The sequence below is a fragment of the Cetorhinus maximus genome, chromosome 15 (assembly GCF_964194155.1).
Source record: "Cetorhinus maximus chromosome 15, sCetMax3.hap1.1, whole genome shotgun sequence".
Taxonomy (NCBI): domain Eukaryota; kingdom Metazoa; phylum Chordata; class Chondrichthyes; order Lamniformes; family Cetorhinidae; genus Cetorhinus; species Cetorhinus maximus.
In genome coordinates this window covers 82,603,939-82,631,581 of record NC_135893.1, presented here as the reverse complement: position 1 = coordinate 82,631,581, position 27,643 = coordinate 82,603,939, and the positions used below count along the sequence as shown (strand labels likewise).

General features: G+C 43.3%; 1 protein-coding gene across 2 annotated transcripts in view; it reads left to right on the top strand.

Annotated features, from left to right (window-relative positions):
* The window catches only part of rab11fip3 (RAB11 family interacting protein 3 (class II)), a 115,447-nt gene that overhangs the window by 28,419 nt on the left and 59,385 nt on the right, over positions 1-27,643 (top strand). For both annotated transcript variants that reach the window (XM_078558750.1, XM_078558749.1), the window contains exons 2-3: positions 6,904-7,000; positions 27,543-27,634. In XM_078558750.1, the coding sequence (XP_078414876.1) occupies positions 6,904-7,000; positions 27,543-27,634 (189 nt within the window). The remainder of the gene's footprint in view (positions 1-6,903; positions 7,001-27,542; positions 27,635-27,643) is intronic.

Sequence of the window (27,643 nt, the reverse complement as noted above, 5' to 3'; positions counted from 1 at the left end):
TGCCTTCCATTTCCATGCCTCTATCTTCCACTACTTCATTTCAATCCCTTCTTCCATTCTCACAGCACTAAAAGCTCCTTATCAAAGTAAAGAGCTACACTTGGCTGTGGTGTATTATTCATCCTCATTCTCTTGATTTCTCTATCCTAGGCAAAAAAATCTCCAACTTTGTCTCTTCCTACCCATGCATCATTCCCACACCATTGCTTCTGCAGGCCTCCAAAGATCTCTAGAGATAAAAGCAAAAAACTGCGGATGCTGGAAATCCAAAACAGAAACAGAAATACCTGGAAAAACTCAGCAGGTCTGGCAGCATCGGCGGAGAAGAGCACAGTTGACATTTCGAGTCCTCATGACCCTTCAACAGAACTAAGTAAAAATAGGAAAGGGGTGAAATATAAGCTGGTTTAAGGTGGTGGGGAGGCGTTGTTAGGACAAGCAGTCAGTAATAGGTGGAGATAACCAAAAGATGTCACAGACGTCTAATCAATTTTAGATCTTGAACTCTCTCCTCCATCCCCACCCCCTTTCCGTTTCTTCCCCCTCCTTTTTGCTTTTTCCAATAATTTATATAGATTTTTCTTTTCCCACCTATTTCCATTATTTTAAATGTATTTCCACCCATTGTTTATCTCTACCTTTTATGCCCTTTTAGTATTATTTCACCCCACCCCCACTAGAGCTATCTGTACCTTGCTTGTCCTGCTATCCATTCTCAATTAGCACATTCCTTTAGATAATATCACTACCTTCAACACCTCTCTGTTCTTTTGTCTGTGACATCTTTTGGTTATCTCCACCTATTACTGACTGCTTGTCCTAACAACAGCCCCCCCCCCCCCCTTTTAAACCAGCTTATATTTCACCCCTTTCCTATTTTTACTTAGTTCTGTTGAAGGGTCGTGAGGACTCGAAACGTCAACTGTACTCTTCTCTGCTGATGCTGCCAGACCTGCTGAGTTTTTCCAGGTATTTCTGTCTCCAAAGATCTCTCTTTGACCCTCTTTGCTCGTCTGTGTGCTGCCCCCTGGTGACCATATCCATAGAGATGAGGCAGATGATGACATCCAGCTCTACCTCTTCATTACTTCCTCAATTTGTCCACTGCATCGATGCTATTGAAATGCTTGTGACACAATTTTTGGCCCTAGTAAAAGCCCTGCTCCCCAATTCCACTCTCCCATGTTTAAATTTTGGAAATACATTGACTTGCATGTGGGTAAACCAAAGACAATTCAGATAGCTAATTGAGTACTTCTCTGTACATCTGCATTGTAAGTACAGAAAATTTGAGGTTTCTTTTACCAGATCTGGGCCTTGAAATTTAATGAGCCCTGATCGTCACATCTAAGATCTGACAGACCAGCAATTGATGTTTTGGAAGTTGTCCTTGGTCTCTGATTCAGAGTTTCCACTGAGTGCTTAATGCAGGAAGTAATAAAACTGGAATAAATGCATAGAGTGGGAAAACATGGAATGCAGATTAATGAGCAGGTATCAGCAATGGGGTAGTTCCCTCCCTTCCTGATGTTGACTTGGTAACTTGTAAATTGAAAATTGGGTGAGCTCAATACACTTCTAAATGTACAAATAGTAATAATTCACCCTTTCATGATGGGGTCGTTCCCAGGTCTTGGGTATATAAGAGGCTAATCTAGAAAAATTGCAAAAGTCAGTAGCCTTAAAAACAGCTGAGTATACAGAAATAACTGATTTCTAAATTGTGCATGAAGAGATGTTTGATCCCAAGGCTTGATGTCAACTAAAGCAGAATGGCTAGAATGTTTTTAATGCCATTGTTGAAAAGAACTATTTGATTGGCACTTTTTGTTTTTCCCTCACCATCTGCAGCTTGCCACCTCCCTCTGATATCAATATGATGAGAGTGGATGCCAGTATGTGAAGCAGGAAATGAGAAATAGGCCAGTTGGAGAACTGGGAGGACTACATAGACATTTGGCTAGGTGATAATCATATAGGTAGAAAGGAGCCAAGGACTTGAATGGAAGGGCAAGAATCTTTTAAGATTAATTCTCTGGCAGTTGAGAACTAGTGGAACTTGGTGAGGACAGGGCTGATGCAGATAAGATCTTAGTCCAGGTGAGGACATGGGCTCCTCTGTACAATATGACTTGCAATTCATTAAAGATAGAAATGGTATGAGTGATGTGAAGAGCATTATAATTTTTTTAGCTTAAGAGTGATTTAAAGGACTGGATTTGGGGCTTTGGAGGCATGGGCAGTAGCTGGAGATATTGTGGAGGTAAGAGAATGCAGCCTGGGTGTTTAGATCAGGCCTGCAGAAGGAAGTGAACATGATGAGCACTACATCAAGATTCTGCTCCTTGGGATGCTAGAATCAAAGCAACAGCTGTGGAGAGAAATTAATTTAAAACTAGAGGGTCGTAGCTGTTTGAGAGAACTAATGTGGGTGGCTCTAGATAAGTGTGAGATGATGCACTTGGGCAGGACAAACAAGGCATGGAAATGCACGATGAATGGTAGGACCCTGGGAAGTACCGAGGATCAGAGGGATCTTGGTGTGCATGTCCACTGGTCCCTTAAGGTAGCGGGACAGGTAGACAGGGTGGTTAAGGCGGCATATGGGATACTTGCCTTTTATTAGCTGAGGCATAGAATATAAGAGCAGGGAGGTTATGCTGGAACTGTATAAAACACTGGTTAGGCCACAGCTATAGTATTGTGTGCAGTTCTGGAATCCGCATTATAGGAAGGATGTGATTGCACTAGAGAGAGTGCAGAGGAGATTTACCAGGATGTTGCCTGGGCTGGAGAGTTTTAGTTCTGAGGAGAGATTGGATAGACTGGGGTTATTTTCCCTGGAGCAGAGGAGATTGAGGGGGGACATGGTTGATGTGTATAAAATTGAAGGGCATAGATAGAGTAGACAGGAAGGAACTTTTCCCCTTGGAGGGATCAATAACCAGGGTGCATAGACTTAAAGCAAGGGGCAGGAGGTTTAGAGGGGATGTGAAGAAGAATTTTTTTCACCCAGAGGGTGGTGGGAATGTGGAACTCACTGCCTGAAAGGGTGGTCGACGCAGAAACCCTCATAACATTTAAGAAGTATTTGGATGTGCGCTTGCGATGCCATGGCATACAAGGCTATGGGCCTAGTGCTGGAAAATGGGATTAGAATAGTTAGGTACTTGTTTGATTGGCGCAGACTCGATGGGCCGAAGGGCCTTTTTCTGTGCTGTAAACCTCTGTGACTTAGGATTTCTCAAAGCTAAACTGGAGGAAGTTTTAGCTTGTCCAAGTTTTATTGTCTGATAGCTGCTGTCACCATTTTCAGCTGTCTTTGGGGGTCACAGGTGATCACTGGATATCATCATAAGTGAAATATAATCTTGTGCTTCAAAAAATTTCACCGGGGTGGGAGAATGATGGCATCCTGGTGTACATCATGGGTGATCATGAGGGCATAGGAGCACAGGTCGTTTAAAGTGATTCAAGAATTTAGGTCTTTTATTCCAAGTTCAATGGGACCCTGGTTTGCCCTAACATATACCCATAGGAACATAGGACTTAGGAGCAGGAGTAGGCCATTCAGCCCTTGGAGCCTGCTCTGCCATTTAATAAGATTTATGGCTGATCTGGATTATGGTTGTGTTCTCTGCTGTCTGCCCCCCATAACCCTTAACTCTATTGTCTATCAGAAATCTGTCTAACTCTGCCTTGAATAAATTCAATGACCCAGCTCCACTGCTTCTGGTCATGTTTTCTTTACTACTTACCCAACATTCCATCATTTGGCGGAAGATTGTGGTAGTAAAGATTACAGGAATTTCTGGTCAGTGCTGAATAAGGCTATTTGGCCTGTTGTGTCTGTACCAGCTCTCTGAAGGAGCAATTTACTTAATGCTACTCCTCTGCCCTGCAATTTTTTTTCCTTTTCAGATAAAGATCCAATTCCCCTTTGAAAGCCTCAATTAGCCATGCTCCCACCACACACTCAAGCAGTGCATTCCAGACCCTAACTACTCGCTCTGTGGAAAAAAAATTGTTCCTCATGTTGCCATTGTTTCTTATGGCAGTTATTTAAATCTGTGCCCTCTGGTTGTCGATCCTTGCACCAATGGGAGCAATTTCTCCCTATCTACTCTGTACCGACCCCTCATGATTTAGAGCAACTCTATCAAATCTCCTAACCTTCTCCAAGGAGAACAGTCCCAACTTCATTTTATCTACATAGCTGAACTCCCTCATCCCTGGACTTTGGAACCATTCTTGTGAATTTTTTCTGCACTCTCTCTAATGCCTTCACACTAAAGTGCAGGACCTAGAACTGAGCATAATACTCTAATTGAGGCCAAACGAGTGTTTTATACCAGTTTAACGTAGGTTCTTTGCTTTTGTACTTTGTGCCCCTATTGCTAAAGCCCAGGATGCTGTATGCTTTATTATCTGCTCTCTCAACCTGTTCTGCCACCAATGATTTATGCACATATACATCAAGGTCTCTCCACTTCTGCACCCGCTTTAGAATTGTACCCTGTATTTTATATTGCCTTTGTGTTCTTGCTATCAAAATGAATCACTTCACATTTCTCTGCTTTAAATTTAATCTGCCACTTGTCTGCCTATTCCACCAACCTGTCTATGCTCTTTTTTAAGTTCTACACTATCCTCGTGGTTCACAATAAGACCAAGTTTCCTATTGTCTGAAAATTGTGAAATTGTGCCCTGTACATCAAGGTCTAGATTGTTACTATAGATCAGAAAGAGCAGTGTCCTAACACCGATCCCTAGGGAACTCCGCTATAAACCTTCCTCCACTCCGAAAAACAGCCGTTCACCACTATTTTGTTGCCTGTCACTCAGCCAATTTCTTATCCATGCTACTACTGTCCCTTTTATTCCATGAGCTCTTAATTTTGCTCAAGTCTTTGTGCGGCACTGTATCAAATTTCCTTTTGGAGGTCCATGTATACCACATCAACTGCATTTACCCTCATCAGCTCTCTCTGTTACCTCATTAAAAAAACTCAAGTCAGTTGAACACTATTTGCCCTTAAATCCATGCTGGCTTTCCTTAATTAACCCATTTTTGCCTAAAGTGGCTAATAATTCTGCTATTAATTTTGTATTTACTTTCCGTTTAATAACCTACATCAGACATTACCTTTGGTTGAGGTGGATGGGTAAGCAACTGCAAGGTAGTGTGCCAGCATGGCCCGGATGGTAGTATTCCCTCCCACTCTGAGCAAGTATCTGATTTTCTAATTAGTGTGTTGTACAGTGTCCTAGCTTGGATAAGGACTTCCTGAATGGAGGACAGAGAATATACCAGCAATAGACTGTCTAGTGCCATAACCAAGAATGGGTGATAGATTGAGGTTCTGGGTTATGCTTTGGAGAGGGGGTAGGGGAGTGATGCAGGTGGAGTTGGGGTGTGAGATGGTAGCTGGCCATCACACCAGCAGGTGGGATGTAATGGATTGCTGTATTAATGTGAGCTGCTGATTCTACCATTGACATTCCTCAAAGGATGTTCTCCGGCTGCTTGGATACATGGCTGAGACTTGCCCTGTTTTATAGTGTTGGTGTTATCAATATTTGATGTAGGCTCTTGTGTTGGTTAGTGGTGTAAAACATAACACACTGCATGGCTCGGGAGTGCCTCGAGTACCTAATTACGTTTTCAGATAGATGAGTTGATCTGAAATTTGTTGATGTTCAGAATTCAAGGCCTCGTACCTTCCTCTTATTCTCAAAATTAGCAATCTGTTCTGAACTTTCCTCTCGTTGCAGTCTACATGGGTTTTTGTGTGCATTTTCCATTGTGGATTACAGATCTTATTTAGATGCAGAATAGATGCTGTTTGTGTATCTTTCATCCAACAGCATGATGTACTCAATACTGATATTACAGCCACAATATAGAAAATGTATACTCAAATGAGATGTTTCTTTCTATCTGTTTTATTGCTAAGTTTTGTTGGAATGCTTGCTAGCTGGGGAAGCATATCACTCTGCTGCTTGAAGCTGTTTTCGTGCCCTTCTGGGGGTAACCGCTTTGGTTATACTCAATAGGCCAAGATTGGTAGTGTGACAGGAATTGGTATTTTGAAATTCCTGTCAGACTTCTCTCTTCCCGTGGTGCATTGCCTATTGCCCAGTAGGTCATAGACTTTCCTTGTCCTCTTCAGCTAGAAAGCTGAGTACACCAGTAGAGCTCCCCTGGATGGGCAGGTGTAGCTTACAAGTGTTTTCATAGACAAAATAATATGGATTTGTTAGTTAATATGTGGATTGTTGTGTAGTGAGCTTACTATGCCAAATTTTGTTGGCCAGGGAAAGTTGAAATTGGTTCATGTTAATATGAAGTTAAATGTGAAGTAACTACCTTCCCATCCAGGGGCACCCCACTAGTGTACTCGGCCTGCTAGCTGAAGAGGACAAGGAGGGTCTGTAGCCACCTTGTTTGGAATTTATCTGGGTGTGTTCCTCTCAGCAGAGCGTATACTCATTGGTTTGTCAGTTAATGGTGATCTGGGCATATAAGACACCATATAATAAACTTTCAGGAGTACAGACAAAATGCAAGGATATTAAACTAAGCACGACCACTCTTTCAAAGAGCTAGCACAGACATGGTAGACTAAATGGCCTCCTTCTGTGCTTTGATTTTTTTTAATGATTCTTCAGTGGATCCAAATTATAGTCTTGTATAATATTTTACCTCTGTGCATTGCAGTCTTCTAAGCTTATGTGCTGTGTGTGTGTGTGTGTGTGTCGTGCATGCAATTGCCAGCACCTGATTTTGGCTGTGGGAACTGGTCTGAGCACCTTTTTGTCTGCTTTTAGTCTTTTGCATTGTTTAGTTTGTAGCTGCTTGATGCTCCAATGTTACAGTGGACCCTCTTTTTGTCCCTTCAGGTGAAGGAGTTGACAAGGTACCTAGATCCTGCTGGTCTTGGGGTCATTGCATTTGACGACTTCTGTCGTGGAATTGCTGCAATAAAAAATAATGGAGGTAAGGCAAAGTAAACCAATAGAGTTTGTGTGGACTGCATGTTGCTAAATTGCTCCATTTTATATGGTTTCAGTTCATTTTAACTCTATAGAACCAGTTTAAATCTGGAATGAACTGGAAGAATTCAGTATAATTATGAATAAAAATGGGTTAACCATAAATATTAAATCAATTTTAACTATTTTTGATAAACATTACCCCACAAACCCAAATAGTTGTTTGTTTGCTTTGAGGCTACTTATTCCCTCTTAGGGATTTAGGGCCTAACTGTTTACTGTAAATCTCTCATTTATCTGTGCACCTGCAATATTAACAGATCCTAACATGGCATTTATAAATGAAATGTTAAACTCTAGTGAATGTGCTGTACACAGTCTCAACCCTGTATCAGTGGCATGCGTCTGGATTAAAATTGAAGCCTCGACCCTTAGTATGGGATAGCTGGAATGTGTTTAAAAGCCTCTGTTGTAAGACGTGTAAGAGATGGTCTGTAGCCTGATAGCAATGCCTATTTTATAACATACTTAATTCATATCAAATTTATAAATGTGAAGTTCAGGTTGTGATTCAGGGAGGGCTTTCTTGTCTGTGCAAAAAATATCTATCCTTGCCAACTGGTGCTAAAGAAATTAAGGTTTCAGTCTAAAACATTAGAATAAACAAATTTTTGGTTTTAACTGTCCCGCACTACATCCTCCTGGAAACTGGAAGTTCTAACTTGACTCTGTCTTGATGTTTCCTCTTCTAGGTAGGAGGTTCACTTAGTTGTGCCACAATAAAGTTTATGGCCTTTCTAATTTACATTCTTATATTAACAGATACCCCATAAACTCTGGGAAAGCACACAATTATGAGGAAATTTTGTCGTGCTTTGAATCTATCCTGTCTGCTCTTAATATTGTTGGGAAAGCTGTTGATTTTACATTTGTTCTTTCCTGGGGATTTGTACATTCAATAAACTCCAAATCCAGCATCCTGAGACATGATGTTTCATATGTTAATATGTCAATTGCAACCTTGTTTGCTTTTTTTTCCCTGTGGATGATCAATTGAGCCAGTTGCAGTCTACACAGATTGAATATGGCATTGATCAAAATTAACCTGCTGCTTAACTTTTTATGGACAGATATATTAGGAAGCTGTGTTCAAATGTGTGTAGCAGTCATTTTAATCACCTTTTGATCTTGGATGAAAGGGGATATGGAGGGTTGTAATCACAAAGGGAGTTCCTATTCTCTAGTTCTTGTCCCTTCATTGCAGGCCATGTGGAGGTGGTCTTGGGCAGCTCTGTGGGACATTACAATTGCCCTGTGTATCGGTTATAATATATGTTAGTCCAGGTAGTAGAGTTGAAATGCCATATTGTTCTAAATTAGCCCAAGGAGGGAATATTAGGTAAATGTTCTGTAGAAATGATGCAAGCTTGTATCATGCCATTGCTAATCAGTTACTTCTAATCAACTCATTTGCCTAAACTGCAGCCTGATCTACATCCCAGAGTGTTGAAGGAGGTGGCTGTAGAAGTAGTGGATACCTTAATGGTTATCTTTCAAAATTCTATAGATTTTGGAAAGGTTCCTACAGACTGGAAAGTACTAAATGTAACCCCACTAATTAAGAGGGGAGGCACGGACAGAGAAAATGGCAGTACAGGCCTTTTAGTTTGATGTCAGTAAGAGGAAATATGTTAGAATCTATTATAAAGGATGTGATAACTGGACGCTTAGAAAATAATGCTATCATTGGGCAGAGTCAACATGGATTTAAGAAAAGGAAATTATTGACAAACCTGTTAGAGATTTTTGCGGCTCTCACTTGTAGCATTGACAAAGGCGAACCAGCGGATGAGGGTTTTCAAAAGGCTTTTGATAAGGTTCCACGCAGAAGATTAGTAAACAAAATTAGAGCACCAGGGATTGGGGATAATACACTGGTATGGATTGAGAATTGGTTAACAGACAGAAAACAAAGTGTAGGAATAAACGGGTGCTAAATTTGAAACTTACAAAATTCTTAGTGCTTGACAGGGTGATGTGGATAGGATGTTTCCCCTGACTAAGTCTAGAACCAGGGTACATGGTCTCAGAATAAGGGGAAGCCCATTTAAGACTGAGATGAGGAGGAATTTCTTCACTCAGGGTGGTGAATCTTTGGAATTCTCGACCCCAGAGGGTGATGGAAGCTCAATCAGTGAGCATGTTCAAGGCAGAAATCGATAGATTTCTGGATACTAATGGCATCAAGGGATATGGGGGTAGTGGGGGAAATTGGTGTAGAGGTAGATGATCAGCCATGATCTGTTTGAATGGCAGAGTAGGCTACTGAATGGCCTGCTGCTGCTTCTAAGTTCCTATGTCCTATGATGAACATTGATTTCCCCCTCCAACCTGAGGTTCAGGAGCTCATGAGAGCTTGTTATTGCTCAGTAAGCTGAATACAGGAAATGGTTTGTTTCACTCCTGGATGGTGCTATTATACCGCATGGTGTACTAATAAGGTATCACTCCAGGTTCCAGAGAGTGATGGCTAGCATCTAGGAGTGGGCCTTAATGCTGAGCACCTGATTTTTTTTAAATGAGTAAAGCCTAAACTTTGCTATGATCCTGAGTTGAATGTTCTCCAATTACTTCCTTTAGTGCCTAACACCCTCCAAAGGGTATCTTACAGATATTGATCCATGTTTTTATCACTGAACAGTCAGACACTGCACAAGTGTGAAAATATAGTCTCTCTTTCTCTCACTGCCTAAGATTTTTTATCTGCTTTAGAAAAGGTGAGCTAGGATATGAATCCAAGATCATCCAACCCTGAACCCAATGCTTAACCAACTGACTTGATTTGTCTGATAAAATACCTGGGTCATTTGTCCTGAAATCACAAGGTACCTAGGATGGAAAATAGTTGCCTCTACCAAAATACCTGTGTTTTCATGGGTGTTTCAGCTGATTGCCCATTTTACGGTGAAGACCAATGCATGTTTCACATCTGTAAATATTGATGGCTCTTATTAATGGAAGGGTTTCTATTTAAACTGATTCAATTTTTTACTGGTTATTTTGATAATTGTCTGTCTGGTATGTAAGGTAATCAAGTCAGGTTGTTTTGATGAGCCTGCAAATGGCAAATTTAGCACAATGCAATTTAATCACCAGGCAGGATGCCCAGTGGGTAGATAGTGTCACCAGAGGCACCCAAGTAAATGCCTACTCTAGTAGAATTAGCTCTGCTGGTTCAGATAAAAAGTGCAGACAGTGGCAAAGCAAGTGGCTGTATCATTTCAAGTTGTGATGCATTGAACTCCCATTACAGGCCAGATATACACTTGGCCCAATACTGACATTACTCTGATCACACTGAAGGTCCCATGAAGACTACCTAAACTTGTCAATGTTACTTCGAAATGGCTAAACTCCTGAATTGACAGGCCTAGAAGTTAGATTGCACACCATGATGTAAACTGACTGTCACAACCCAGCCCAATTAAAAGGTATCCTGTGGTATGCAGTATCACCTGGGCTCATTGGAAATTGGACTGAGTTATTGGGAGAAAGCTTCTATTATGTCTGCACAGACAACCCAACTTCTATTACTAATGCAGCCCTTCCTTTACTGGTCATTTGTTTAGGGGAAAACTGTCAACATTGTTGTAAGTAATTTTCCCATTCTTTCAGCTAGTCAATGCTTCTTTACAGTCAGGAGTTTACCTGTCCATAACTCCAAATGAGTTGGATTACAATGGTGTGTTGATCATTCAACATGGGGGAAATGTGAAATTATGTATAAACCTGGTATATATTTTTTAAAAAGGACAAAACGTTCACTGCAGTGATGATAATAATGCAGTCAGACCTTTGAGCAACATTACAGTGATGGGTGTTGCTATTTCTCCCTTTAGATTTATTCAGCCATGGGATGTGGACACCTGCCCACCCCTAAATGCCTTGAAGGTGGTGATGAGCCACAGCCGCCTTGAACAGCTGCAGTCCATGTGGTATAGGAACACCCTTAGTGCTATTAGGAAGGGAGTCCCAGGATTTTGACCCAGGGACAATAAAGGAATAGTGAACAAAAACAGAATTACCTGGAAAAACTCAGCAGGTCTGGCAGCATCGGCGGAGAAGAAATCAGTTAACGTTTCGAGCCTTCATGGCCCTTCGGCAGAACTGAAGCATAGTTAGAAGAAGGGAGAAATATAAATTGGTTTAAGGTGGGGGCGGGGGGGGGAGAGAGACGTTGAGGGTGTGGTGATTGTGGAGATGAGCAGATAATCAAAAGATGTCACAGACAAAAGGGTCAAAGAGGTGTCGAAGGTGGTGACATTTGTCTGAGAAAAGTGCTAATTAAGAATGGAAGACAGGATATTTAAAGTACAGCTCTAGTGGGGGTGGGGTGGAAAGACTAACAAGGTTTTAGTTTAGATTTAAAAATAATGGAAATAGGTGGGGAAAGAAGAATCTATATAAATTATTAAAAAAAAGGGGGGGGGGTAGGGAAGAAACGGGGTGGGGATGGGGGGAGGGGGAGTTTAAGATCTAAAGTTGTTGAATTCAATATTCAGCCCAGAAGGCTGTAAAGTGCCTAGTCGGAAGATGAGGTGCTGTTCCTCCAGTTTGTGATATAGTGATATAGTGAATAGTGATATAGTTCCAGATCAGGATGGTTTGTGGCTTGGAGGAGAACTTGCAGGTTGTGGTGTTCCTATGCTTCTTCTGCCCTTGTCCTTCTGGGTGGTAGATGTCGCAGGATTGGAAGGCACTGTCGAAGGAGTCTTGGTGAATCCCTGCAGCACATCTTGTAGACGATGCACACTGCTGCCACTGTGCCTCAGTGGTGGAGGGGGTGAATATTCAAGGTGGTGGATGGGGTGCCAATCAACTGGGCTGCTTTGTCCTGGATGGTGTTCAGTTTGAGTGTTGTTGGAGCTGCACTCATCCAGGCAAGTGGAGAGTATTTAATCACACTCCTGACTCATGCCTTGTAGATGGTGGACAGGCTCTGGGGTGTTGAGAGATAAGTTGCTTGCTGCAGAATTCCTAGCTCTGACTTGCTTAGTATTTATATAGCTGGGCAGTTTAGTTTCTGGTCAATGGTAATCCCCAGGATGTTGATCATGGGGGATTCAGCGATGGTAATGACATTGAATATCAAGGGGCAATGGTTAGATATTCTCTTGTTGGAGTTGGTCATTGCCTGGCACTTGTGGCAAGTAACATTTATGCCATACATATCAGCCCAAGCCTGAATATTGTCCAGGTGTTGCTGCATATGGACAAGGACTGCTTCAGTATTTGAGGAGTTGTGAATAATGCTGAACCTTGTACAATCATCTGCGAACATCTTCACTTCTGACCGAATGATGGAGGAAAGGTCATTGATAAAGCAGTTGAAGATGGTTGAACCTAGGACTCTACCTAAGGAATTCCTGCAGTGATGTCCTGGGGCTGAGATGGTTGGCCTCCAATAACCACAACCATCTTCCTTTCTGCTAGGTATGACTCCAACCAGTGAAGAATTTTCACCTGATTCCCATTGACTCCAGTTTTGCTGAGGCTCCTTGAGGCCATGCATGGTCAAATGCTGCCTTAATATCAGGAGCAGGTGCTAGTGCTGCTCCTGGCATGTCCTCCTGCACTCTTCATTGAACCAGGGTCAATTTTCCCCCCACCTCCAGCTTGAAGGTAATGGTTGAGTGGGGGATGCTCTGGGCTGTCGGATTGCAAATTGTGATTGAATACAATTCCGCGGTAGCTGAAGGCCCACAGCACCTCATGGATGCCTTGAGTTGCTGGATCTGTTCAAAATCTATCCGATTTAGCACAGTGGTAGTGTCGCAAAATGATGGAGGGTATCCTCAATGTGAAGGCAGGACTTCATCTCCACAAGCTCTGTGCAGTGATCACTCCTATCAATACTGACATAGACAGATGCATCTGCAACAGGTATATTGGTGAAGATGTCAAGTAGGTTTTTTGCTCTTGGTTCACTCACTACATACTGCAGACCAGTCTTGCAGCCATGTCCTTCAGGGCTCGGTTAGTAGTGGTGCTACTGAGCCACTCTTGGTGATGGACATTGAAGTCCCCCATCCAGAGTACATTCTGTGCCCTTGCCACCCTCGGTGCTTCCTCCAAGTGGTGTTCAACATGGGGGGTGGGGGGGAAAGTAGGTCATAGAAATCTACAGCACAGAAAAAGGCCCTTCGGCCCATTGAGTTTGCGCCAGTCAAACAAGTACCTAACTATCCTAATCCTATTTTCCAGCACTAGGCCCATAGCCTTGTATGCCATGGCATCGCAAGTGCACATCCAAATGCTACTTAAATGTTTTGAGGGTATCTGTCTCTACCACCTTTTCAGGCAGTGAGTTTCACATTCCCACCACCCTCTGGGTGAAAAAATTCTTCCTCGCATCCCCTCTAAACCTCCTGCCTCTTACCTTAAATCTTTGCCCCCTGGTTATTGATCCCTCCACCAAGGGGGAAAGCTCCTTCCTGTCTACCCTATCTATGCCCCTCATAATTTTATACACCCTCAAGCTTTTCTGCTCCAGGGAAAATAACCCCAGTCTATCCAATCTCTCCTCCGAACTAAAACTCTCCAGCCCAGGCAACATCCTGGTAAATTTCCTCTGCACTCTCTCTAGTGCGATCACATCCTTCCTATAATGTGGATTCCAGAACTGCACGCAATACTATAGCTGTGGCCTGACCAGCGTTTTTTCCAGTTCCAGCATAACCTTCCTGCTCTTATATTCTATGCCTCGGCTAATAAAAGCAAGCATCCCATATGCCTTCTTAACCACCTAATCTACCTGTCCCGCTACCTTAAGGGACTAGTGGACATGCGCACCAAGATCCCTTTGATCCTCTGTACTTCCCAGGGTCCTACCATTCATCGTGTATTCCCGTGCCTTGTTTGTCCTGCCTAAGTGCATCACCTCTCACTTATCCAGATTAAATTCCATTTGCCACTGATCAGCCCATCTGACCAGCCTGTCTATATCTTCCTGTAATCTAAGGCTATCCTCCTCACTATTTACCACCCCACCAATATTCGTGTCATCCCCGAACTTACTGATCAACCCTCCTACATTCAATCGTTTATATATACCACAAACAGCAAGGAACCCAACACCAATGCCTGTCGAACTCCACTGGACACTGGCATCCAGTCACAAAAACACCCTGTGACCATCACCCTCTGCTTCCTGCCACTCAGCCAATTCTGGATCCAATTTGCCAAATTGCCTTGGATCCCATGGGCTCTTACCTTCGTTATCAGTCTCCCATGCGGGACCTTATCAGAAGCCTTGCTGAAGTCCAAGTAGACTACATCAAATGCACTGCCCTCATCTACACAGCTGGTCACCTCTTTGAAAAATTCAATCAAATTGGTCAGACATGACCTCCCCTTAACAAAACCATGCTGACTGTCCTCGATTAATCCCTACCTCTGCAAATGTAGATTAATTCCGTCCCTCAGAATTGCTTCCAAAAGTTTCCCCACCACTGAGGTTAGACTGACTGGCCTGTAGTTCCCTGATTTATCCCTTCCTCCCTTCTTGAATAACGGTACCACCCCCGCCCACACATTCTGTACTCCTCTAGGCCTTCTGCTGTTTTGAGCCCTCGGTATCTGCCATAAGCCTCCCTTTTTCTCTTTTTATCCAATCCTGTATATCCCTTGACATCCAGGGTTCCCTGGATTTGTTGGTCCCACCCTTTGTCTTTACTGGAATATGTTGGCCCTGTACTCTCCCTATTTCCTTCTTGAATGAGTCCCACTGCTCTGATGCAGATTTACCTAAAAGTAGCTGCTCCCAGTCCGCTCTGGCCAAATCATATCTGATCTTATTAAAATCTGTCTTCCCCCAACTCTGATTTCTGGCCCATCCTTGTCCTTTTCCATAACAACCTTGAATCTATCACTACCTGCAAAATACAGCCCCACTGATAACTCTACCACTTGCCCGGCTTCATTCCCTAAAATTAAGTCCAGTACCGCCCCCTCTCTTGTCAGACCTTCTACACACTGGCTTATAAAGCTCTCCTGAATGCATTTTAAGAATTCCCCTCCCTCTAAACCTATCACACTATGACTGACCCGTTAATCCACCAGCTGCTGTGGTGGGATTTGAACCTGTGTCGCCAAAGCATTAGCTTAGGGTTTCTGCGCCACCTCATCCCCTGCATTGCTCAGTACTCATCTGTTTTGTTTTAGTCCAGATGAGGTAAGTTGGCCTGGGCATTTGGGAGGAAGAGACTAAGATCCCTGATATTTGGAAATGCAGCAATGACCGTATTCCATCTAGGGAGTGTCTGAAGGGAAAATGTGTCTGACTCTTTCCTATGTTTGGCACCCCACTGCTCCCCTTTGTTGGCTATGCTCAAATTTATTATTATAAATGTATTCATGAGTGTGATGGGCATCACATTGATGAGCAATTTAAATTTCAGATCTTTAATAACAGGGAAATCGTCAACTCTCTCCTAAGCATTCTACACAAGCAGCAAGCCCTGGAGCTCCCATTCCATGACTTGGATTGATGGGACAAATGGAAATCTAGTCTTCATTATGGCCTCTGTGATCATTTCTGCTCTATGGAAATGGTCATTGCACTAGTGTCAAACACTAACCCAGCACCATGCTTTTACTGATATAAAAACAAAAAGCTACTGCGGATGCTGGAAATCCAAAACAAAAACAGAATTACCTGGAAAAACTCAGCAGGTCTGGCAGCATCGGCGGAGAAGAAATCGGCGTTCTGCCGAAGGGCCATGAAGGCTCGAAACGTTAACTGATTTCTTCTCCGCCGATGCTGCCAGACCTGCTGAGTTTTTCCAGGTAATTCTGTTTTTGTTTTATGCTTTTACTGATGTTCGCTGAAACATTGTTGAAACATTGCATTAAGTGTTTACAGGGCTAACAAGTACTTGTTAGAGTACCAACAACAGTGCAGAAACCCCACAGGAATATGGGTCACCGGTATTGCCAGCTGTATGCAGATGATTGTAAGATATTTGTATGTCTGATGTCCTTAGTACCGCAGTGCTGTAAAGTAATGTTTCCAGTGTAAGCCATTTGGAATGTTGACCCATTTGCATGCCAGTCTTTTGGAACGCGTTCACTTAGTGAAAAGTGGTAGCTGTCTCCAAGGGATGATGGGGTCTGAGACTGTGTAAATCTGTATATTTTGATTGTCTAAACGAGAAGATAGAGGCTGAGGTGCAATTAAGGGGAGGAAAATAAAAGCCAGTGAGTTTTGGGGGTGGGGCGTGGTGGTGTAATAAATTGGATCACATAATGCAGAGCTGTTTCATTTTAGCTGTGTTTTGCTACAGATAGGCATAAAATAAATTGCACTGAGTTTTACATCTAAAAGCTCTTCTCCTTTCCCTCCCCCTATGTTCACTATCTGCCCCCTCCCCCATGATAGCTTTGTTTGTGAATTGAATGAGAGGATTAATAGGTCTTGACCCACAGGTTGAGAATGCTATCCTGCACATTGTTAAACTGCAGCTGCAGGAATTCTGAATGATTTTGTTCAGGTGCTGTGTATGTGACAGCGGGAGGTGGTGAAATACCAAAGGTTTGGAATGGGAAGCTATTACTACACCCATGATATGTTACATGTGGTTTAGAGGTAATGTTCTTCTATTGTTGTGCGTGCAGTTGCCATTATTAAGAAACTAGTCTGTTTTGAACATCAAAGCAGTGTGCACTGTGGGAGGCTGATTGCAAAGCTAACATTCAGACTGTTGCATGCACTAATAGGTTAGCATGTACAGGGTACATTGCATTGTAAATCTAGCTGCCTAAACAAATTCCACTCCTATTGTAGTTAGTGCCTGTCAGAGTGCAGCATGTCTTGATGTCAGGCGAGGGAGATCAGGGCCAAGAGGATAATGGCATCAGCCTTGTATTGTAATGGTATTAACTTGAGTCCCTGTTTTTTTCCCTTGAAGCATGCTGAGCAGACATAACGCAAAAAGTTGCTCAAAGTGCAGGGGCACGGAGTAAATTAAGTTGTGCATTATGCAAATTAAATTGGCAAAATATGTAAATGTAATCATTCACCTAGAGCTTGTATTTTTTAAAATCCCTATCTCCTCTATTCATTCATAATGTCCTATGGTTTGTAACTCTGCAGTATCTGTCTCTTCTATCTCTTTTCACTACCCCCAAGCCTATATTCTTCATTCCCCCAGATGTTATTGAATGAAACTACACAGCCAATAAGGACAGATGTCGCCTCAATCTGGTGGTTGCTGAGGGTTTAGAGATTCTGGGATAGTTAACCATTAGACAAGGCACAGTTCCTAATATCACTGATTTACTTTAGTAAGTGATGGTTAACTTTGTGCAAGGATTAAATTCCAGGGAACATTAAATAACAGTAAGCCATACACAACCTTGAGCCAGCTCTGCCATTCAGTATGAATGGCTGAACTTCTACATGAACTCTACTTTCCTCATCCTCTTCCCATATCGCTTGATTCTTAGATTTTTGAATACTACCTAGTTTCTTTTTTATTCTTTCAAGGGATGTCAGCATTGCTGGCAAGGCCAACATTTATTTCCCATCCCTAATTTCCCTTGAAGGTGGTGGTGAGCTGCCTCCTTGAACCTCTGCAGTCTATTTGGTGCAGGTACACCTATAGTGCTGTTTGAAAGGGAGTTCCAAAATATTGATCCAATGGCAGTGAAGGAATGGTGATATAATTCCCAAGTTAGGATGGTATGTGGCTTTGAGGTGCTTGCAGGATGGTGGCATTCTCATGCATCTGCTGATCTTGTCCTTCTAGATGGTAGAGGTTGTGGGTTTAGACTTTGCTACTGAAGGAGCCTTGCTGCAGTGCATCTTGTAAATGGTACACACTGCTGCCACTGTGTGCCGGATGGTGGGGGGAATTAATGTTTAAGGTGGTGAATGGGGTGCCGATCAAGCGGGCTGCTTTGTTCTGGATGATGTTGAGCTCCTTGAGTGTTGTTGGAGCTGCACTCGTCCAGGCAAGTGGTGAGTGTTCCATTGCACTGCTGAATTGTGCCTTGTAGATGGTGGACAGACTTTGGGGAAATGGACTGTGAGCTACTTGCTGCCGAATTCCCAGTGCCCTTTTTAATATATTCATCCATGGGATGTGGGTGTCACTGGCTTGGCCAGCATTTATTGCCCAACCCTAATTGCCTTTGAGAAGGTGGTGGTGAGCTGCCGCCTTGAACTGTTGTAGTCCATATGGTGTAAGTACACCCACAGTGCTATTAGGGAGTGAGTTCCAGAATTTTGACCTAGTGACAGTGAAGGGGCGGGCAATATATTTCCAAGTCAGGGTGGTGTGTAACTTGGAGGAGAACTTCCAGGTGGTGGTGTTCCCATGCATCTGCTGCACTTGTCCTTCTAGATGGTTGTGGGTTTGGAAGGTGCTGCCTAAGGAACTTTGGTGAGTTCCTGCTGTGCATCTTGTAGATGGTACACATGCTGCCATTGTGTGTTGGTGGTGGAAGGAAATGAATGTTTGTGGATGGGGTGCCAGTCAAGTGGACTGCTTTGTCCTGTATGGTGTCCAGCTCCTTTAGAGGTTGTTGGAGCTGCACTTAGCCAGCCAAGCGGAGAGTATTCCATCACACTCCTGACTTGTGCCTTGTAGATGGTGGACAGGCTTTGGGGAGTCAGGAGGTGAGTTACTCGCTGCAGGATTCCTAGCCTCTCACCTCCTTGTAGCCACAGTATTTGTATGGCTGGTCCTGTTCAGTTTCTGGTCAATGTTAACACTCCCCACCCCTCATACGTGACTGAGCAACCACAGGACTCTGGGATAGAGCATTCCAAAGAGTCTCAATATTCAGTGAAGAAGTTTTTCATCACAGTTCAAAATGGCTGAATCCTTATTTCATGATTGTCACTCACTTCTACCTCTCCAGCCAGGGGAAACCATCTGTCAGCATCTATCCTGTCAAGCCCCCTCGGAATTTTGTGTTTCAATGAGATTACTTAAACTCCAAATTCTATAGGTCTGTTTTATTCTATCCTTCCTCATATGACAACCCCCTCATGCCAGGAATAAATCTAATGAACCCTTCTAAGGAAAATATATCCCTCCTTAGATATGGAGGCCAAAACTATGCATAGTACTCTAGGGCTTTGGTGAGTCTACACCTATATAATTGCCTTGCCATATAAATCTGACCCATTTTTCTTCCTAATTAATACTAAGGTAATGTTTTCACCCCTGTTAGCCTGTTTGTCTGTAAACAGTATATCCCAAAAGCTAATGGAAGGCTTTCAACAAAACCTGGTAAACAGGGTATGGCCCAAGGAATAACTGATTAGTTTTTGGTGAAGATCTAGATCCTGGAATTTTTTTAAAGGATCCGCTTAATGTTGGGAGATAGGGCAAATAGACTTTCTTTTCGAATGTTGTGGATTGTCTCAGTTGCTGTAGTGGAATTTGTCATAGCTGTTAAAATGTGAGTAGAGGTTTCAGAGCAGGTGGTTAGGATGTGGATTGTCCTGAAGTCTCCTTAATGAGACGGAAGCTCACTTTGTAGTTACAGCATTAACCAGGTAGGGAAAAGCCTCAAGGAAGAATTACATAATTGTCATAATGTTGAGTTAAAGCATGTTGGAGGTATGTACTTTACTGAGTTCCCTCATCAGTTATTTAAACATGATTTCCCTTTCATTGATCCTGACTTTTCCACTGCTGGCATATACTGTGTGACAACTTCACTGATTTCTGTGTGGGCCTTCTGATATGGTGCAGAACAACCTTCTAGACAGTTAATGTTACACCTATGCCCCTGGGATAGATAGCAAAAGCAATTGTTCCTGTGTTGCCCTGAATGTCAAGTTAAATTGCAAGAGTCCAACACCTTGGAAGGGTTGCCACATAGATGAAAGTTCTAGAAATATTAGCAGGAGAATCACTTTTCTGGACCATGGGTTTCTGTCCCAAGTTGACCAAGCTGCTGCAAAACAAACTGTTGGCATTTAACAAAAGGAAGAACTTATCCAGTGCCATATCACATTTCTCGGAAGTGCACATGAAGTGCTTTGGAACAATCAATTACTTTGAAATGGAGTCGTTGATCAGCCAAGTCCCACAAAGTGAAATTAATTGTCAAAGTCTGTTTCCAGCAGTGGTGGTTGAGGGAAGAGTGTTGGCCAGAGCATTGGGAGAACACTGCCCAGCTTCAAATGGATCTTTAACACTTACTTGGAGCATTCTGCAAAAACAAACTGTACCTCAGTTTAAATGCATCATCCAAAGGATGATCTCTCCTTACTGCACTGAAGTGTAGGCCTGGCATAAGCATTTAAGTCCTGGAGTGGCTCTTGACTCGAGTGAGAGTGCAACCAACTGAAGCAAGCTGATAGTTTCTCATTTCAAGTGATTTTGTGAACTTTGCAAAGAGTGGGGATACATCTCCAGTTATTAGTCTGACTTTTTAGTGAAGTGCCTTCGCTTAAATTTACCTGTTGGAAATTTAAAGTCTGTTTTGCATTGAAATATTTTCAGGTTTACCTTCACTATACTAGTGAATATTTCACATACTTGAGTTTTCTCTTGGCTGGCATCTCTCCAGATTAAGCTTCTAAATTCCCTACAGCTGATTGAACAGTTGAGAGAGCCTGAACCACATGAATTGCAGCTTCCATAAGCAGACCAATTCCCCTTGTGATCTGAAGCTTAATTTTGAGCATTGTTGTGAGTGGGAGTACTTTGCATGCATTCTTCCCTCTTTAGCAGTCACTGAATGTTAGCCATCCTGAAGTACTGTTTTGGCACATTTGTCATTTGTTCCTGCACCAGAAGGTGAGACCACTTTCTTTGTATGTTTATAAGTTAAGTGATGACATAGCTGGAAGAAGGATCAATTTTGGAACTTGAGAACTGGTCGCAGGAGGCTTCCAACAGTCTGATATATTTTTTTAAAATCCTTTGTGGCTGAATTATTTTCCAGCTCTTGTTTTTGTTCCAGTTCAGTAGTTTCCTCAAGCTGAATTCATTTTCGACATTCCCTGACTAATTCTCCATGTGATAATGTTGTTAACGGAGCTCATTTCTTTATAGTGATATGATTTGTGTTGAGATCTATGCCTAATTTAGTGACAATAGACATTTTTTTTAAAATCTCATGTTTCGTGGTACCTTAATGATCATAGAAATGCACTGAGGTAATTAAATTGTGCTCAAGCTCCAAATCTGTGAATCCTCCTGGTAGGGGCACTGCTTCCTCTGCTATTATTAAAGAATCGAATGTAAATGGATTGCCTTCATTCCACAAAAGCACCCTGACATATGCCAAATGGTACAGGGACAGAGCCCATTCAGTCTATTGTCTGTACCAGCTCTTTGCAGAGCAAGTCAAAAATGTTGCCATTGTCTTTCTCCTTTCCATAGTCCTTTCCTTAAAATATAAAATTTGTAATACGCAGTTTTTATCTGTCTGCACTTCTGTTGGCCAGTGGATTGACTTGGTGGCATAACTGACACATGCAGAAGCACTAGGGAACTTGTGGAGGACAAGAGTGTGAAACACCTGCACTGCCAATGACTGGTGGTGGGGTGGGGGTACGTTGGTGGAGGGAACAAAACAGTGGAAGATGAGGGCCCAACAACAGTTACCCTGAGGGAACGGCATGGGATTGAGGTGAGGGGGACAAATGGGGATAGCATAGGAAGAAGGGGTGAGATATGGGAGAGGGGTGGCATGGGAAGCATGTGAAATGGGATGGCGATTTTAAAAAAAACTTTTGCAATAAAGATACTAATTTCACTGCAAATATTTTGCAGATCTCTGCTCGTTTTCTCTTAGCCACTCATTGTGGTAAGATATTCCAAGCCCTAGCAGTTGCCTTTGTAGAGAATTTTCTCCTCGCTTTTACTAATTTTAAATTGACCCACATCACAGGAAATGGTCTCTACCTGTTCTCGATATCAAAACTACAGCATTCAAAATTTTTAAGATGTTTATTAAGTTTCCCCTTAACCTTCTGTGTTCCCTTGGAAATAGTAGTATTTGCCTCCTAACTATAATTTCCTATCCTTGGCATCATAATGTATGAAATAGGAGCAGGAATGGTCCATATGGCCCCTTGAGTCTGCTCTGCCATTCAACAAGTTTGTGGTTGATCTGATTTTGGCCTCAACTCCACTTTCCTGCCTGTTCCCCATAAACCATGACTAACCTATAGCTCAAAAGTATGCCTAACTTGAGCCTCGAATATATTCAATGACTCCGCTCCACAGCTCTTTGCGGTAGAGAATACCAAATTTCACAACCCTCAGGTGTAATTCCTCCTCATCTGTCTTAAACAGTGCCCCTAGTACTAGATTTCCTCAAGGGGAAACATTCTCTCAACATTTTACCCTGTCAAACCCTCTAGAATCTTGTTTTGATAAGATCCTGAATGTCAATCCACATTGTGTACACACTCTGCCTTTTAATGTCCTTTCTAGAATAGGTACTCAATACAGCATACAGTGCTTCAGCTGTGACCTAACCAATGTTTACTCTGTGCTTTATACAACATTAATGGCTTGCAGTTTATATATAGTTCCTTTTAATGTAGAAAAACATCTCAAGCTGTTTAGAGACATTAAAAGAAAAATGGATGCTGAGCTAAAGGATTAGAATTTAGGAGGAGATTGCAGGGTTTAGGGAGGGAGTTCCAAAGCTTGGGGCATAGACAGCTGAAGGCACTGCTGCCAATGTTGGAATGAAAGATGGATAGACCAGATTCCGAGGACTGGCTGTGTGGGGCCATTGTATAGGGTTGGAGAAGGTTGCAGTGATCGAGAGCAGTGAGGTCATGAATGAATTTAAATGCAAGAATCAGAATTTAAAATCTGAAGCAGGTTGAATACCAGTGTAGGTTAATGATGGGTGACAGTTGTTGGTGCTGGGGGGATACATGGTGCAGAGTTTTGGATGATTTGAATTTGAGGGTAGAAGAGGGGAGATGGTCAGGAGAACATTGGAATAGTTGAGTCTGCAGGTGACAGAATAGAATGAAACTGGATGGAACATCCAGTATCGACCTAGGCACCAGAAACGACAACGGCAATCTCAGCCCTGTCGACCCTGGAGAGTCGTCCTTACTAACATCTGTGGCCTAGTGCCAAAAATGAGAGAGCTGTCTTGCAGACTAGTCGAGCAACAGCCTGACATGGTCATCTTCACAGAATCATATCTTACAGATCATGTCCAGACACCGCCATCACCATCCCTGGGTATGTCCTGCCCCACTGGCAGGACAGACCCAGCAGAGGTGGCAGCACAGTGGTATACAGTCGGGAGGCAGTTGCCCTGGGAGTTCTCAACATCGACTCCGGACCCCATGAAGTCTCATGGCATCAGGGCAAGGCAAAAATGGGCAAGGAAACCTCCTGCTGATTACCACGTACCACCCTCCCTCAGCTGATGAATCAGTGCTCCTCCATTTTGAACACCACGTGGAGGATGAGGGTGGCAAGGGTGCAGAATGTACTCTGGGTGGGGGACTTCAATGTCCATCACCAAGAGCGCCTTGGTAGCACTACTACTAACCAAGCTGGCAGAGTCCTAAATGATACACCTGCTAGACTGGGTCTGCAGCAGGTGGTGAGGGAACCAACAAGAGGGAAAAATGTACTTGACCTCATCCTCACCAGCCTGCCTGCTGCAGATGCATCTGTCCATGACAGTATCAGTAGGAGTGACCACCGCACAGTCATTGTGGGGACAAAATCCTACTTTCACACTGAGGATACTCTCCATGTTTGTGTGGCACTACCTCTGTGCTAAATGGGATCAATTTGGAAAAGATCTAGCAACTTGAGACTGGGTACCCATGAGGTGCTGTGGGCCATCAGCAGCAGAATTGTACTTGACTACCATCTGTAACCTCATGGCCTGACATATCCCCCAATCTATCATTATGATCAAGCCAGGGGATCAACCATGGTTCAAGAAAGAGTGTAGGACAGCATGCCAGGAAGCAGCACCAGGCATACCTAAAACTGAGGTGTCAACCTGGTGAAGCTATAAACACGGGACTGCTTGCACACCAAACAGCGTGAGCAACAAGTGATAGACAGAGCTAAGCGATCCCATAGCCAACGGGTCAGATCTAAGCTCTGCAGTCCTGCCACATTCAGTCATGAATAGGTGGTGGACAATTAAACAACTCACTGGAGGAGGAGGCTCCACAAATATCCTCATACTCATTGATGGAGGAGCCCAGCACATCAATGCAAAAGTTAAGGCTGAAGCATTTGCTGCAATCTTCATCCAGAAGTGCTGAGTGGACGATCCATCTCGGCCTCCTCCAGAGATCCCCAGCATCATAGATGCCAGTCTTCAGCCAATTCGATTCACTCCATGTGATGTCAAGAAATGGCTGAAGGCACTGGATATTGCAAAGGCTATGGGTCTTGATAATATTCTGACAATAGTACTGAAGACTTGTGCTCCAGAACTTGTTGTGCCCTTAGCCAAGCTGTTCCAGTACAGCTTCAACACTGGCATCTACCTGGCTATGTGGAAAATTGCCCAGGTATGTCCTGTACACAAAAAGCAGGACAAATCCAACCCGGCCAATTACCGCCCCATCAGTCCACTCCATCATCAATAAAGTAATGGAAGGGGGTCATCAACAGTGCTATCAAGCGGCACTTGCTTAGCAATAACCTGCTCACTGATGCCCAGTTTGGGTTCTGCCAGGGTCACTCAGCTCCTGACCTCATTACAGCCTTGGTTCAAACATGGACAAAAGAGCTGAACTCCCGAGGTGAGGTGAGAGTGACTGCCCTTGACATCAAGGCCACATTTGACCGAGTGTGGCATCAAGGAGCCCTAGCAAAACTGGAGTCAATGGGAATCGGGGGAAAACTCCACTGGTTTGAGTCATACCTGGCACAAAGGAAGATGGTTGTAGTTGTTGGAGATCAGTCATCTCGGCTCCAGGACATCACTGCAGGAGTTCCTCAGGGTAGTTTCCTCGGCCCAACTATCTTCAGTTGCTTCATCAATGACCTTCCTTTTATCATAAGATCAGAAATGGGGATGTTCGCTGGTGATTGTGCAACGTTCACCATTCGTGACTCCTCATGCTGAAGCAGTCCATGTCCAAACGCAGCAAAACCTGGACAATATTCAGGCTTGGGCTTACAAGTGCCAAGCAACATTCGCGCCACACAAGTGTCAGGCAATGACTGACCAACAAGAGAGAATCCAGCCATCGGCCCTTGATGCTCAGTGGCATTGCCATCACTGAACCCACCCCCCTCACTATCAACATCCTGCGGGTTACCATTGACCAGAAACTGAACTGGACTAGCCATATAAATACTGTGGCTACAAGAGCAGGTCAGAGGTTAGGAATCATGCGACGAGTAACTCTCCTCCTGACTCCCCAGAGCCTGTCCACCATCTACAAGGCACAAGTCAGGAGTGTGATTGAATACTCCCCACTTGCCTGGATGAGTGCAGCTCCCACAACACTTAAGTTTGGCACCATCCAGGACAAAGCAGCCTGCTTGACTGGCACCACATCCACAAACATTCACTCCATCCCCACCGACGCACAGTGGCAACAGTGTGCACCATCTACAAGATGCACTGCAAGAATTCACCAAGGCTCCTTTAACAGCACCTTCCAAACCCACGACCACTACCATCTAGAAGGACAAGGGCAGTAGATGGATGGGAATACCACCACCTGGAAATCCCCCTCCAAGTCACTCACCATCCTGACTTGGAAATATGCCACCGTTCCTTCACGGTCACTGGGTCAAAATCCTGGAACTCCCTTCCTAACAGCACTGTGGACTGCAGCGGTTCAAGAAGACAGCTCACCACCACCTTCTTGAGGGCAACTAGGGATGGGCAATAGATGCTGGCCATCATAAGGCCCAGCCTGAAAAAAAAAACAAGCATAGATGACAGTTTCAGCAGCAGAAGAGCATACAGGTGGGTGATGTTGCAGAGCTGGAAGTAGGCAGATGCTCAATGCAGGGTCAATAATATTTGCAACCTCAGGGCCATAAGGTTTAGCCTGAGAATGGAATTGTTGGCAAGGGTGCAGAGTTTGTGTCGCATTCACAGAATGATGGCTTCACTCTTTCCAGTGTTTAGCTAGAGGGAAATGTGACCCAAGAATGGCTGGATATCAGACAAACAGCTTAAGTGATAAGTAATTAGAGTACCTCTATCTGCAGGTACTCCCAACTGTAACACCTGAATATTTAGCCTTATGGCTCAAACGGACATCAAGCTGGTGAAGTATAGTGAGTAAATGAGACTGTGTACATGTACATCTGGACAAGGTATACATCTACCCTTGTATGATGAAAGCTAGAGGCTTCTTCATTTGGCGCACCGTGCTGTGCTTGCCAAAAGCATTACCCAGGCTAATCATATCTTCCACTCGTGATTTGTATCCTTGTAGGTTATGGCACCTCAAGTGCATTTCCAAGTCCTTTTTTAAATGTTCCAGACCTCCCCACCCTCTGGTTAAAAGTGTTGCTCCTCAACCCTGTCTAATCCTTCTACCAATTCTTTAAATCTATGCCCCCTGGTGGTTGTTCCCTCTGTGAAGGGAAATAGGTTCTTCCCATCCCCTTCATCTAGGCCCCTCATAATTTTATATACCTCAATTAATCAGTCAGCCTCTTCTGTTTTAGAGAACCCCAGACTATCCAATCTTTCTCCATAGCTAAAATTCTCTATACCTGGCAACATCCTCCATACCCTCTTTACAAAAAGGATGTGTTCGCAATAATGCAATGACCAGAATTGTACGCATTACTCTAGCTGCAGTCTAACTAGTGTTCAATGCTGTTCTAGCAGCATCTCCCTAGTCTTAAAAACCAAGGCATAGAATATAAAGGAAAGTTCCCAATTTGCCTTTTGTAACCATCTTATCTGCTTGCCCAACTACCTTCAGGGATGTGTGGACTTGTCCTCCAAGGTCTTTGTTCCTCTACACTTCTCACTATATTACCACTTGTGTTCCCTTGCATTGTTTGACATCCCCAAATACATTACCTCACACTTCTACAGATTGAATTCCATTTGTCACTTTTCTGCCCACCTAACCAATCCATTGATGTCTTCCTGCAGTCCACAGCTTTCTTCCTTGCTATGAACCACATGACCAATTTTCATATCATCTGCAAACTTTTAAATCATGCCCCTGTCTAAATCATTGATAAATACCACATATGGCCAGGAACATAGTTTTTTGAGACCTGCAGAACCCCACTGGAAACGGCTTTCCAGTTACTAAAACACATTTCAGCCATTACCTGTTGCTTCCTACCACTGAGTCCTTGCATCCTACAGGCTTTTCATTTTTTAACCAGTCTGCCATGTGGCACTATGTCAAAAGTCTAGCTAAAATCCAGGTAGACTATGCATTACCTCCTCAAAAGGTTCAACCAAGTTAGTCATGCAAGACCTTCCCTTAAATCCTTGATTAATCCTTGCTTTTTTAAATGATTTATACTGTCCCTTGGAGTTTTTTTCCAATAATGTTTGTACTTGTGTTCCAACAGACTCAGATAGCCAGAACTACGATGCTGGATTTGGGAATGAGGATGATGTGTTGCCCTGCACAGAAGAGTTTGAGGACTTCACCTGCTTTGAGGCAAGTACA